At 37.6% G+C, this 12309-nt stretch overlaps 1 protein-coding gene across 1 annotated transcript in view; it reads left to right on the top strand.

The window, feature by feature from the left end:
- The first annotated feature begins 234 nt into the window (after nt 1–234).
- The window catches only part of wnt9a (wingless-type MMTV integration site family, member 9A), an 86405-nt gene continuing 74330 nt past the window's right edge, over nt 235–12309 (top strand). Inside the window, 2 exon segments of the mRNA XM_067453202.1 lie at nt 235–258; nt 261–439. Coding sequence (XP_067309303.1) covers nt 235–258; nt 261–439 — 203 coding nt within the window.

Raw genomic sequence — 12309 nt, 5'->3', positions numbered from 1 at the left:
TGAAAAAGCCAGCATAGATAGAACACAAGTAGTTATTCCATTTTAGAACTATCACAATTATTATTGCCTATGCTTACATAAAAAGCAAACATAAATAATTAATCCAGACTCTCTCTCTCTCTCTCTCTCTCTCTCTCTCTCTCTCTCTCTCTCTCTCTCTCTCTCTCTCTCTCTCTCTCTCTCTCTCTCTCTCTCTCTCTCTCTCTCTCTCTCTCTCTCTCTCTCTCTAAGTGAATGGGAGGGGCGCAGAAATCCTCGGAGTGTATAAGAAGTGCCGTTCTCACAAGCAAGGATTTTACACAGCAACTTAGGACGAACGAAATGAGCTGCCCCAGAGCCGCTACAAAATGCTGGATGGACACCTTCTCCTGGGATGGTTATCATTTACCATTATAGTGCATCTGATCAGCTTGCCTGGACCGAGCACAGCTTACTTCGGGTAGGCAGAGGAACTCTTCCTCAAGCTTTAAATGTTTTTCAAGCTTCAGGATATTTTTTATGAATAGATGTTAGATGTGAAATGACGAATCAAAGATCATAAACAAAAAAAGACACCGCAATCTAGGGGAAAAGTTATGTAAACGTCTCTCCATGACAACCTGTGGAGTTACGATTTAGTGTGAGTAATGCTCTCGTTATAACAACGTGATGTTTGCATTAAGTCTCCAGTTCTTATACTTGAATTAAATATTCTATTTACAAATGTATTAAATACTGCATATCAGGACATTTATGAACTTCTTAATTCAGTGACGGGCAGGTAGGCTACACGCGGATCAGGTTTATCTTTTTTTTTCATAGATGCTTGTAGAGGAATGAAACTAGACACGCGCAGTTCTCAACAGCTGTTAACAATAAAGCTACGAAGATCTCTAACCTGGTGGCCAAAACGTCTGTTCAGATCGCAGATAATATTTCTTCATCCAGCATAAACACTCGTTTTGGCACTCATTTTACTCGCTCACTGAGTTTAATAAGCGCAAGTTCAAGAATGTGAATTTACAGTTTCCCCAGTTCCCCCTATAAACATTCCCCTAGCATAATTTTAATTGAGGTAATTGTGATACAGTGGGAACGCCTTTGGAATGTATTCCTCTATGACGCGTTCATTTCTGCTTATTGATATTCTTCCATTACGCGCCTTCAGCGGTTACACCAGAACTTCATGTTTTGAGAAACATGTGTTTAACTTTTAATCATCGTCTTTGAGCTATTGTCACTTGCATCAACAAGTTTAAACCAGGTTTGGTATCAAGGGCGACTGCTATGAAACTATACGGAGACATAAGTGTTATAATTCTGTTCTAACTGAGTATATAATCCCAAATGAATGGACATAGTCCACGGACAGGTGGGCGTTTGATATTGTCCTGGTGTTCTAACCCACTCTAGTTGGATCTATAGTGATGTACAAGGTAGGAAAGTTTTCTCATTCAACAACTGTTCAACAGTTCAATTCACTGTATCATTATTTCTCTTGGCTTCATGGTGAATAGTGATGGAAGATTTTATGTAAAAAGGTGTGCTAAGGAGAGGATATTGTTAGGGCAAATCAAGGGCCAGGGCGGGAGTGGCTCCCTCAGGCCCCATTGAACATTATGAAGCAGTAAACCGGTTTGTTGGGCTGCAGTGGTTGTAGATTGGGTCTAAGCCTATTCTATCCCCTCTTAGGAAGTCAATAAATTTAATAAATGCTGGCCTGTGTTAGCATGGGTGGGATAGTACTTCATATAAAGATTTATGGTCTCCATTATTTGATCTGAAAGATTGTTATCAATTGTAATTAGCTTCTTAAGAATATTTTCCCCTTGTTTTTGGCACATTAAATGGAAAAAGATCAACTACAATGTCTGATAATGTGCAGATATGCAGTGTCAAGAGGCTTTGTCTAATAAATGCCTTGATATTTTTAACATTCAATTTGTCATGCTTATGTGAGCCATTGTTTAAAAGTAAACTTTGCCAGTTTCAGCACTTTGTCTACTTTGACGGAAATAGCTTGTACTTCCATGTTACCGGGTCATGAAAACAAACTATAGGAAACTCATTAGTGATATATTTCACTGTGGCATTATGGGTGTTCTTTCTTATCTCACACAAAGGTGTTAATTTTTGAATGATGATATGGGTGTCATTTTCCAGATAGCTAAGACTTTTTGCTGAACTTTTACAGTCAATGAGGGGGACTCTCCAAGACATCAACACAACCACAAATAAAACTTGTCTTTTTAACCTTGCCATTTGTGCTAGAGCCAGCATGAAATCATTTTGACGTGTTGTCACATTTGCTTCTACTAAAGAGCAAAAAAATACCTTCACGAGGCACATGCAGCATCTTCTGGGCACCGATTTACTTAAATAGAGGGTGAATGTTGCATACCCAATTTCCCCAGTGCGGTGGAGCATATGTGAAATCTAAACACAGTCTCTGTTTGACCTCGGTCTGCGTCTCTGAGGGTTGGGTGGGATTCCTTGCCTAGTTGAGCCGCTGCTGAAATTGTCATCCTGGCCACAAGAATGCAAAGACTTAGTTTTTTACTACCCGTCCCATTTAGCCTGTTGCGGCAGGTGCCCAATGTTTGTTTCAGTTGTATCTCGCTCAACAGCAATCTTAAGGAGACCAGTTTTGGATGTTTGGGGACAAAGTGCTGGTGGAACATTGAATGTTCCTGGGAAACACGGCAATATAGGGGCTGCACAATTTTGTCTTTAGAGCTCACCTCAAACAGCCCAAAGGAAGAAAGGAGAAGAGGTTACATGCTGAGAAAACATGGGGAAAATAAGCCCTGAATATCTATGGAATGAGTTTCTTTTGTGCCTGGCTTTGACAAGTTTATGCAGATCTCCTGTGGAAGCCAGACTGGGGTCACATGTGGGGAACTGCTGTCCTAAAAGTAAACCTGAATTGAAGTGAGGAGATATATTTATGACTTTTGCGTGAAATACTGGTTATTCCCACCTAAATTATGTTTCTAAGTATAAACAGAGGTGTAAATCACAATGTAAAAAGTGTCTATAATTTCCAAATAATATAGCCAAAAACGGTTGCATTTGAATTTGTATTGTATATTTAATGACAACACTAAATACAGGTGGAATGGGGTGTAAAACACTTTGAGCTTGTCCAAATTTTTTTTTTTTCTACCATTTCCAGGGTTAGTCCAAGACACTTATTTTGTCCATTAGATTGAAAGAAGTCTAAAACATTTTGAGCTTGTCTAATTGTGACCATTTCCAGTGGTATTCAAAAATTGCTCATTTTGCCCATTAGATTAAAAAAAAAAAAAAAAAAAAAAAAAAAAAAAGTAATTTTTTTACCTCAAAGTAAGCAGGACAAAAGTGGTGGAAAGTGGGCTAGAGAGATGGATTAATACCAGGTGTAAACCGGTATAGGTCTCTCTCGTCTACTTGTGATCTGACCATCTAAAACGCATCTTAATACCAGGTGTAAACAGGACCTAAAAGGCAGACTGGTGAAATATTCCTAGACCTATTAGCAAGAATCTATTTAATTTATTATCTTTATTAGTTAGTTACAGTTTCAGACAGTTTTCTAGCAGATGGTGGATTAGCAGTTTCTTTAACCGCACTTGAACCTTTTCAAAAACCTTTTCAAAAACCTTCTGTTGAAGATGTTGGCTAAAACAACATGCATGTATATGTGCATAACCCTGTAATAAAGGCTCAACCAGTTCAGGATCTAGTGTAGGTCTGTCCCCCAAAACCCAGCCAGATCAAGGTCAGAAAAGGCTCAAGGCATCTAAAGTTTCTATAGGAAATACTGTGCTTCTAGCACTTAACCTCTGGCTTCTTACATTTCTAGATATGCAATTAAATCAGTCCTTACACTGTCATTTATTCTGATTTAGTTTAACTCATTATTGAGTCATATTTTGTCAGAGCCTGTCCATCAATAGGTGTAGAAGTACTTGGAGTTTCCACCAGGGGGTGCAGTCACTACTGTAAAAGTGCTCAACTCTTCAGTCATCATCTGCTTCTTTATGAAACCTTAGGACAGTGGGAAATGAGTGGCAAAACAGATATGAGCACAGAGAGCTGTTTGATGAGGATACAGGGAGAAGGTAAACAGAGCAGCAGTTTTATTCAAAGGTAGTTGTGGTCAGTTTGATCTGTCTGCAATGGCATTTTTTGGCCACAGCTCACAGGAAAGCCCCTGTACAGAAGCAGTTTGCTGCATAAGGCTTCAGATTTAATCTCTTGACTAGACTTGTGCTTGGGAATGTTGATGAGAGCTGCTGCCTGAGCTGCGGTGGATCGCCTTTCAGTGCCAGAGAATAGCAGTGTCTGCAACTGAAGATCCTTGTGACCACTTCCTTCAGAGGCTGCACACCCATGGACAATTTACTGAATCAAACTTAAATGCCATTGTTAACATTTCACTTGATGTGACACTTAACAGACACTTTAAAAAAAAGGCACAACCCCACAAAAGTGTGTATCATTGCTGGACAGCTTAACATAGTGTAATTTTTGTACTATAAACACACTTAAGATTACGAACATTTCTTTGGCTTTCATGACATTTCAAGTAACCACTTGAAAAACATAAATCCGTGTCTCTACATTTCTACCGGTTTGTTTTTCCTCAATGGCTTTCTCGACAAGCTTTGAGAATGGCTTCTCCCGCAGGAGTCATCCCAACCCTGCCTTGATTATATGGTATTATTGCTCTGGGGAATGTCTTTAAATGTGTTTGGCACACTTGCATCCAAACGGCTCAATATTCTGGTAGCATGGCTCCAACCACAGCTTGGAGGTCTGCCTCAATTTTTTAAGAGAGGGCGGGTCTGTTCCTACCATAACCCAATCAGCTGTGTGTTTTTAAGATATGTAGGCTGTTGTTGGAAATGCAGTGATGGGCATTGCAGACAGCAGCACAGCCAGGCAAAACCGGAAAGCCAATATGGAATCTGAATAGCTTTTGGTGGTCACGGATTGATGAAATGACGTTAATTAGTGGCACTACCATGTCATGTGTTTTCCGTCTCCTACCACAGACTGTTTTCCTCCACAGTGGGCTTTGGGTGGACTGTGGGCCAAAATGATCAGTGACTACAGCCAAGATTAGATGACTAAAAAACCATAAGATGACTGTAAAAACCCTGAGCTATGAACCATGCATGCAGATTTATTGCATGAACTGGGTGTTGCTCTCAAAACAGTAGTCAAGTCAAACCAAGAATGTACCTTGATGGAGTTCATGCTATTACCATTTCATTATACTTGCATCAAACTATTTATTTTATTTTAATTTTTTATTTAAAGTTGCATTGCTTTTTCATTTAGTCCATTAGAACTGCACTACTTGATGTATAACAAAACAAACAGATACAAAAACATATCCTACATTTGTATTATTTATTTTCTATCTATTAGTCATCCAGCAATAAGTCAGCAAGATGTAAAAAAAAAAAAAAAAAAATACTATATTTGTAAATTATACTTTTATTTATGGCAGATGAATTGATTGTCTCAATAGTTGCATTTGGTTTAGGTTAAGCGCATGATTGCCTGGACTAGGGAATACTGCTATATGGTTTGATAACAAATATATGATGTAGTGAATGAATAAATGTTAACAGTAAGTCCAAAAAGTTGCTAGACTTCTCGCTAGTTGCATTTTTGAAAAAAATAAATAATCAAAAAACAAATTGCTAAAGCAGTGTGAAAATTTGCTCATCCAGTGACAAAGTCGCTAAAGTGGAAACACTGTGTGTACCTTCATCGCTGCTGCTCCCCTGTCTATGGTTTCTTTGTCATCCTGGTAAAAGAGAAGTTCTAGTATACCATCACTGAACTGACTTGCATTTACTAACTTCTTTATCTTTATCCCTTCTTCATTTGTGACAATAAACACCTGGGTTGACACTTGGGTTCACTAACATATCTGTCTCCAAGTCTGGTATATTCCTGACAATATATTTTTGGCTAATTAGGGTCCAAGCTCCTAAGGCAGGGGTCCCCAATCTTGGTCCTGGTCTTCAATGCCTTGATTAGCTGTTCCTGGTGTGTTTGATTGGGGTTAGAGCTAAACTGTGCAGGACAGTGGCCCTCCTGGCAGCTTATAGAACCATATGGTAAAAGGTTGTGAAATATAGCATACAGATAGAGAATAGTCTGAACATTAACCACAGCAAAATTGGACTCTCTAGTCTCTACCTCAATCTCTTTAGTGCCACCAACTGTCCAGATTTGCACTCATACATGATAACTTTTGAACCCCAAGGGCTAGAAACATTTTTTTCTTTCTTTTTTCTAATGACGATACCACCATGACAGTATGAATTTTCTGCCATTTAGAATTCTCTGAAAACCTATATTTTTGTAACTCCTCCTAGACTGTAGCTCTGACTTTTACAAAATTGAACCAGATCATCTGTAGACTATGCCAACAAAAAGTTTGGAATTCAATTTGATTAGTCAAACCGATCTCAAATAACACATGAACAAATCTGATGAAGAGCATGCCAATATGAACATGAGATTATATCTCTGCAATGCTTTAACTTATTTAGACCAAATTTGGTGTGTTATGACAACCATGACCAGAAGACACATTGTACTAATGTTGTCTATGAGAAGGAACTACATGATAAGACATTAAAAAAAAAAAAAAAACAATCAGTTTGAATGATTGAATCCAAATTTAATAAAACTTGCGTGCACATAGACAACAAAATATTGTTGAGTTTCTGATGAACACTCAGAGTGCTAGCATCACATTTATTTGTTTGTTTGTTTGTTTTATTCAGATATTTATATTAGTGGGATTCAGAGGTAAAGGCTGTAATACTAATGTTGTTTACCAGAGGGAGCCACAGGGTAGAAAAGCCTTTTAGATCATATAGTTTAAGGTCTATGTAAGTGGTTCAATAGACTGACTTGTATAGAGATGTACCGGTTGGATGGCCAAACATTATTTTTATTTTAATATAAAAAAAAAAAAATCCTCTATTCCAGATTTGCACACAAACTGCACTGCAATAATTTTCCAAAATGTAATTTGTGTGAAAATATTATGAAGTCTGTAAACAGGATGTTAACACAGGCCAGAGATGGGACACGTCATATCAAAGAAGAGAACACAGATACAACAGTAAAACAAATACTTTACCAAGGACAGCAAGCTTGGTGTTTGAAATCTAGGAATTAAAATAAAAATATTTATTTGGAATATTTATTTTATATAAATGTATGTAAATGTATGAATTGAGAAATCAACTCTACCTTGAGCCTTAAATAGTGAAATAACATTTCTTCTTGATGCGCATTGTTCACTCTCTTGACTTGATGGGCTGTGTGATTTTTAGACGGGCTACCAATACATATAATCTTAAATAGTAAAATAACATTCCTTTCTTGATGCATGTTGTTCATTCTCTTGACTTGATATTTGAAGGAAAAATACAGTTGCAAAAGTTTTGATCATGCAATGTACTTGGCGCGTGCATATATCCACCGATCGGGTGGGCCAAATAATACAACCCGATTCCAAAAAAGCTGGGACACTGTACAAATTGTGAATAAAAACAGAATAAAATGATGTGGAAGTTTCAAATTTCAATATTTTATTCAGAATACAACATACGGGTCCTTCTAAAAAAAATAGCATATTGTGATAAAAGTTCATTATTTTCCATAATGTAATGATAAAAATGTAACTTTCATATATTTTAGCTTCATTGCACACCAACTGAAATATTTCAGGTCTTTTATTGTTTTAATACTGATGATTTTGGCATACAGCTCATGAAAACCCAAAATCTCAAAAAATTTGCATATTTCATCTGACCAATAAAAGAAAAGTGTTTTTAATACAAAAAAAGTCAACCTTCAAATAATTATGTTCAGTTATGCACTAAATCTTGGTCGGGAATCCTTTTGCAGAAATGACTGATTCAATGCGGCGTGGCATGGAGGCAATCAGCCTGTGGCACTGCTGAGGTGTTATGAGAGTTGGCAGGCCAATTGAGCACAGTAATACCATGGTCAGTAAACCATTTACCAGTGGTTTTGGCACTGTGAGCAGGTGCCAGGTCGTGCTGAAAAACGAAATCTTCATCTCCATAAAGCTTTTCAGCAGATGGAAGCATGAAGTGCTCCAAAATCTCCTGATAGCTAGCTGCATTGACCCTGCCCTTGATAAAAAACAGTGCCCTTGATAAAACTCCAGCAGCTGACATGGCAACCCAGAACATCACTGACTGTGGGTACTTGACACTGGACTTCAGGCATTTTGGCATTTCCTTCTCCCCAGTCTTCCTCCACACTCCGGCACCTTGATTTCCTAATGACATGCAAAATTTGCTTTCATCCGAAAAAAGTACTTTGGACCACTGAGCAACAGTCCAATGCTGCTTCTCTGTAGCCCAAATGTGGCTTGACCTGGGGAATGCGGCACCTTTAGCCCATTTCCTGCACACGCCTGTGCACGGTGGCTCTGGATGTTTCTACTCCAAACTCAGTCCACTGCTTCCGCAGGTCCCCCAAGGTCTAGAATCGGTCCTTCTCCACAATCTTCCTTAGGGTCTGGTCACCTCTTCTCGTTGGGCAGTGTTTTTTGCCACACTTTTTCCTTCCCACAGACTTCCCACTGAGGTGTCTTGATACAGCACTCTGGGAACACCCTATTTGTTCAGAAATTTCTTTCTGTGTCTAACCCTCTCACTTGAGGGTGTCAATGATGGCCTTCTGGACAGCAGTCAGATCAGCAGTCTACCCATGATGGCGGTTTTGAGTAATGAACCAGGCTGGGAGTTTTTAAAAGCCTCATGAATCTTTTGCAGGTGTATAGAGTTAATTAGTTGATTCAGATGATTAGGTTAATAGCACGTTTAGAGAACCTTTTCATGATATGCAAATTTTTTGAGATTTTTGGGTTTTCATGAGCTGTATTCTAAAATCATCAGTATTAAAACAATAAAAGACCAGTTGCAAAACAGTTGGTGTGCAATGAATCTAAAATATATGAACGTTTAATTTTTATCATTACATTATGGAAAATAATGAACTTTTATCACAATATGCTAATTTTTTGAGAAGGACCTGTAGATGACATATCAAATGTTTGAACTGAGAAAATGCATTATTTTTCATTATCATGCATTATCACTGTGTGGCATCCCTTGTTCTTTTTATAACAGTCTGCAAACGTCTGGGTACTGAGGAGACAAGTTGCTCAAGTTTAGGACTAGGAATGTTTAATCTTATTAAGTAGTCTTATTATTGTCTAATAAAGGCTTTTAGTTGCTCATTTGTCTTAGGCCTTCTTTATCGCATCTTCCTCTTTATGATGCACCAAATGTTTTCTATGATTTCAGTACCCGGATCCTTCTTCTTTGCAGCCATGATGTTGTAATTGATGCAGTATTGGTCTGGTATTGTCATTTTGGAAAATGCAAGGTCTTCCCTGAAAGAGACGTCTGCATCCTCGACAAAAGGGGAGGATTAAGGACTCATCCAGGGATTTTAACTGTACGTGGCTAGATGTGAACTTTCAATTGGAACAGTACTTGACCAGCGACTGATGACGATTCACAATTGAGATTGATGACGATTCCTCCAGTCTGGTTTGAAGTTTGACTTACCAAGGACACAAGTCACAAGTTTGCGAACTTGGTATTGAGAAATGGCCACTGTCACTCTGAGGAGCCCGATCTCACAAAAATGCGTATAAATAGTACAAATTTGCAATCTCGTGGAATGTATACACCAAAATGAGTTGTGGCGTGCATATGGTACGCGGTTTTTCACGTGCATATGATATGCACTTTATGGCGTATTATACATAGGAATCCCCCACCCCACCACCCTAAACCTAACCAAAAGGGTACCCTACCCAAAAAACTGCGTAGCATTTGCACGCCAAAACTCATTTTGACATATTCATTCCACGAGATTTCACACTCATACTATTTATACACATGACCATGAGATTGTGTTGCTCTGAGATGCTCTTTTCATACCCAATCATGTTGCCAGTTGATCTAATAAGTTGCAAATTGGTCCTCCAGCTGTTCCTCCTATGTACATTTAACTTTTCCGGCCTCTTATTGCTACCTTTGGAATGTGTAGCTCACCTGAAATCCAAAATGAGCCAATATTTGGCATGGCATTTTAAAATGTCTCACTTTCAACATTTCATATGTTATCTGTATTCTACTATAAATTAAATGTAAGTTTATAAGATTTGTAAATTATTGCATTCCTTTTTCATTCACAATTTGTACAGTGTCCCAACTTTTTTGGAATTGGGTTTGTATAAAATAACATTCATATTAATTGCTGGATGAGAGATGAATCATTGTGTTTTTTTTACATTTTGCAAGCCCTGTGGGAAGAATCATTTCGGTTGCAGTTTATCCACACGCTTTCAAAACAATACTTCACGTACTCATGGAGGAGCCGAAGTTCATTAAATATCCAATCATAGCAGTGGGCGTTTACTTCCAAGTCTTCAGTGCAGCATGCCCATTATAACCATCTTGAGAGGCTCAAAACCAGGGCAGGAAATAGCCTATTACTTATTCATTATTATGTTTTTGAAAGTAAAAACCACACAAACCTAAAAATTAGACCTCAGACAACAGTATACAAAAAGTAAAAAAAGACACCTTCACCTTCATGACACCTTTAAAGGGAGCTTACTCTGTATAAAGTAGTGTTTATAAGCGCATTGCTGCTTTGTGTACAGAGATATCCAAAGAAGCCACGGCTGTTTCCGAAGTGCCACCTACTGTCTGAGAATAAACTTGCATTTTCATTCAGTCCGCCTGCTGTGTTTGTTTTGTGCAGGTGTCTTATGTATTATGCAAAACACAAATTACACAAAATAAAAACAACAATTTCAAGTAAATGTTTCACGATTAAAATGCAGTGGCTTCCTCTAATTTCAAATGGCGTCAGTTCTTTTTTAAGGCCAGTTTGTCTGTTATAGAGCAAACAGGAAAAAAATCGGCAACTGGTATTGAAAACGGACAATTTGAAAAAATGAAAACAAAAAAAGGAATCGTCATTAAAAAATAATCAGTGCATTACTAGACTTGTAAAAAAAAAAAATCTATAAATATTTTATAGTTTCATAGAGTAAAAACAACTACAACAACAACAATGTAATCAGTTTGCAAAAAAAAAAAAAAAAAAAAAAAAAAGATTTCCAAAATACTTATAAATCATATTTTTTTATATATCCTACTGATTCTGAAACCATGTTTGTCAAGTTGCCAGGCATTACCAAATGTATTGCTGTCCAACTTAAGGAAAGAGACAATATTATTTGTCTGTTTTAATATAGTAAATAGAATACTTCCATAAAGAGACACTTACATTTTTGTATTTTATTTGATAAGAGACATGAACATTGTATAACTGTATTGCTTACTGTATTACACAAGCCATTTGCTTGGACCTGATGATTGCACTTGCATTATAGTTAAATTTAAATTACTACAATTAAACGTATTACAACTGGTTTCTGCATCAGTTATAACTAACTAACTAACTAACTAAATAACTATAGCTTGGCCTACATTTTAAGATAAATTGATTCTGTAAAAGGCATTTTGGTCTTCAGTTCCTCTGGGCACCCACTGCAATACTTGTAGATATAGTACAAGGTACACTTAGACTTTACAAGAGTCTCTAATATGTAGGAAAAGCTATATAATTTATGTCAGTAGCATATATAAAGTAACTAATTTGGCTGGTATTTTAAGATTAATTGGTTTTGTAAAAGGCATTTTGGTCTTCTATTTGAAATGAAGATAATCGATGTATCAGTGCCCATAGAATCAGTGTCATGGATGCTGTGTCATTATATTGTCATGCAGCTTACAATAAAAACCATAAATGCTACTTTACTGACCCCCACAGTCAAAGCATGTTAGGATTTCCCATCTTCTTAAAGCCATTTTACGCCTTTATGGTCAGGACAAACACATCATTAAGTTCTATGTTTGCATGCTTTTAGAAAAGGCTTTTAGTAGAAGCCCAAATGAGAGAGTGGAGCAGCTCTCGTACCTGTCACTGGGTGCTGGTGTTCTCAGTGCCATGGTGTGAGGTCGATAGGTAGAGTCATGTGGAGCTCTGTGGCGCACCCATGCTGTGCCAGTCACACAGTCACCATAGCTGAGCAGCTGACCTGTGTCGAGCCCTGCGATTAAACCTCTTACTAATGCTAACCACACGCACGCTACTGTATGCACCAACTTACTGTTTATCCTAATCTACAACTCCTACATTTATAGTTAAATTATTTTCTAAGATATTGTGGCCTGGTGATATTGTGGA

The sequence above is a fragment of the Pseudorasbora parva genome, chromosome 9 (genome assembly GCF_024679245.1).
Source record: "Pseudorasbora parva isolate DD20220531a chromosome 9, ASM2467924v1, whole genome shotgun sequence".
NCBI lineage: Eukaryota > Metazoa > Chordata > Actinopteri > Cypriniformes > Gobionidae > Pseudorasbora > Pseudorasbora parva.
This window is presented reverse-complemented; position numbering and strand designations above follow the sequence as displayed.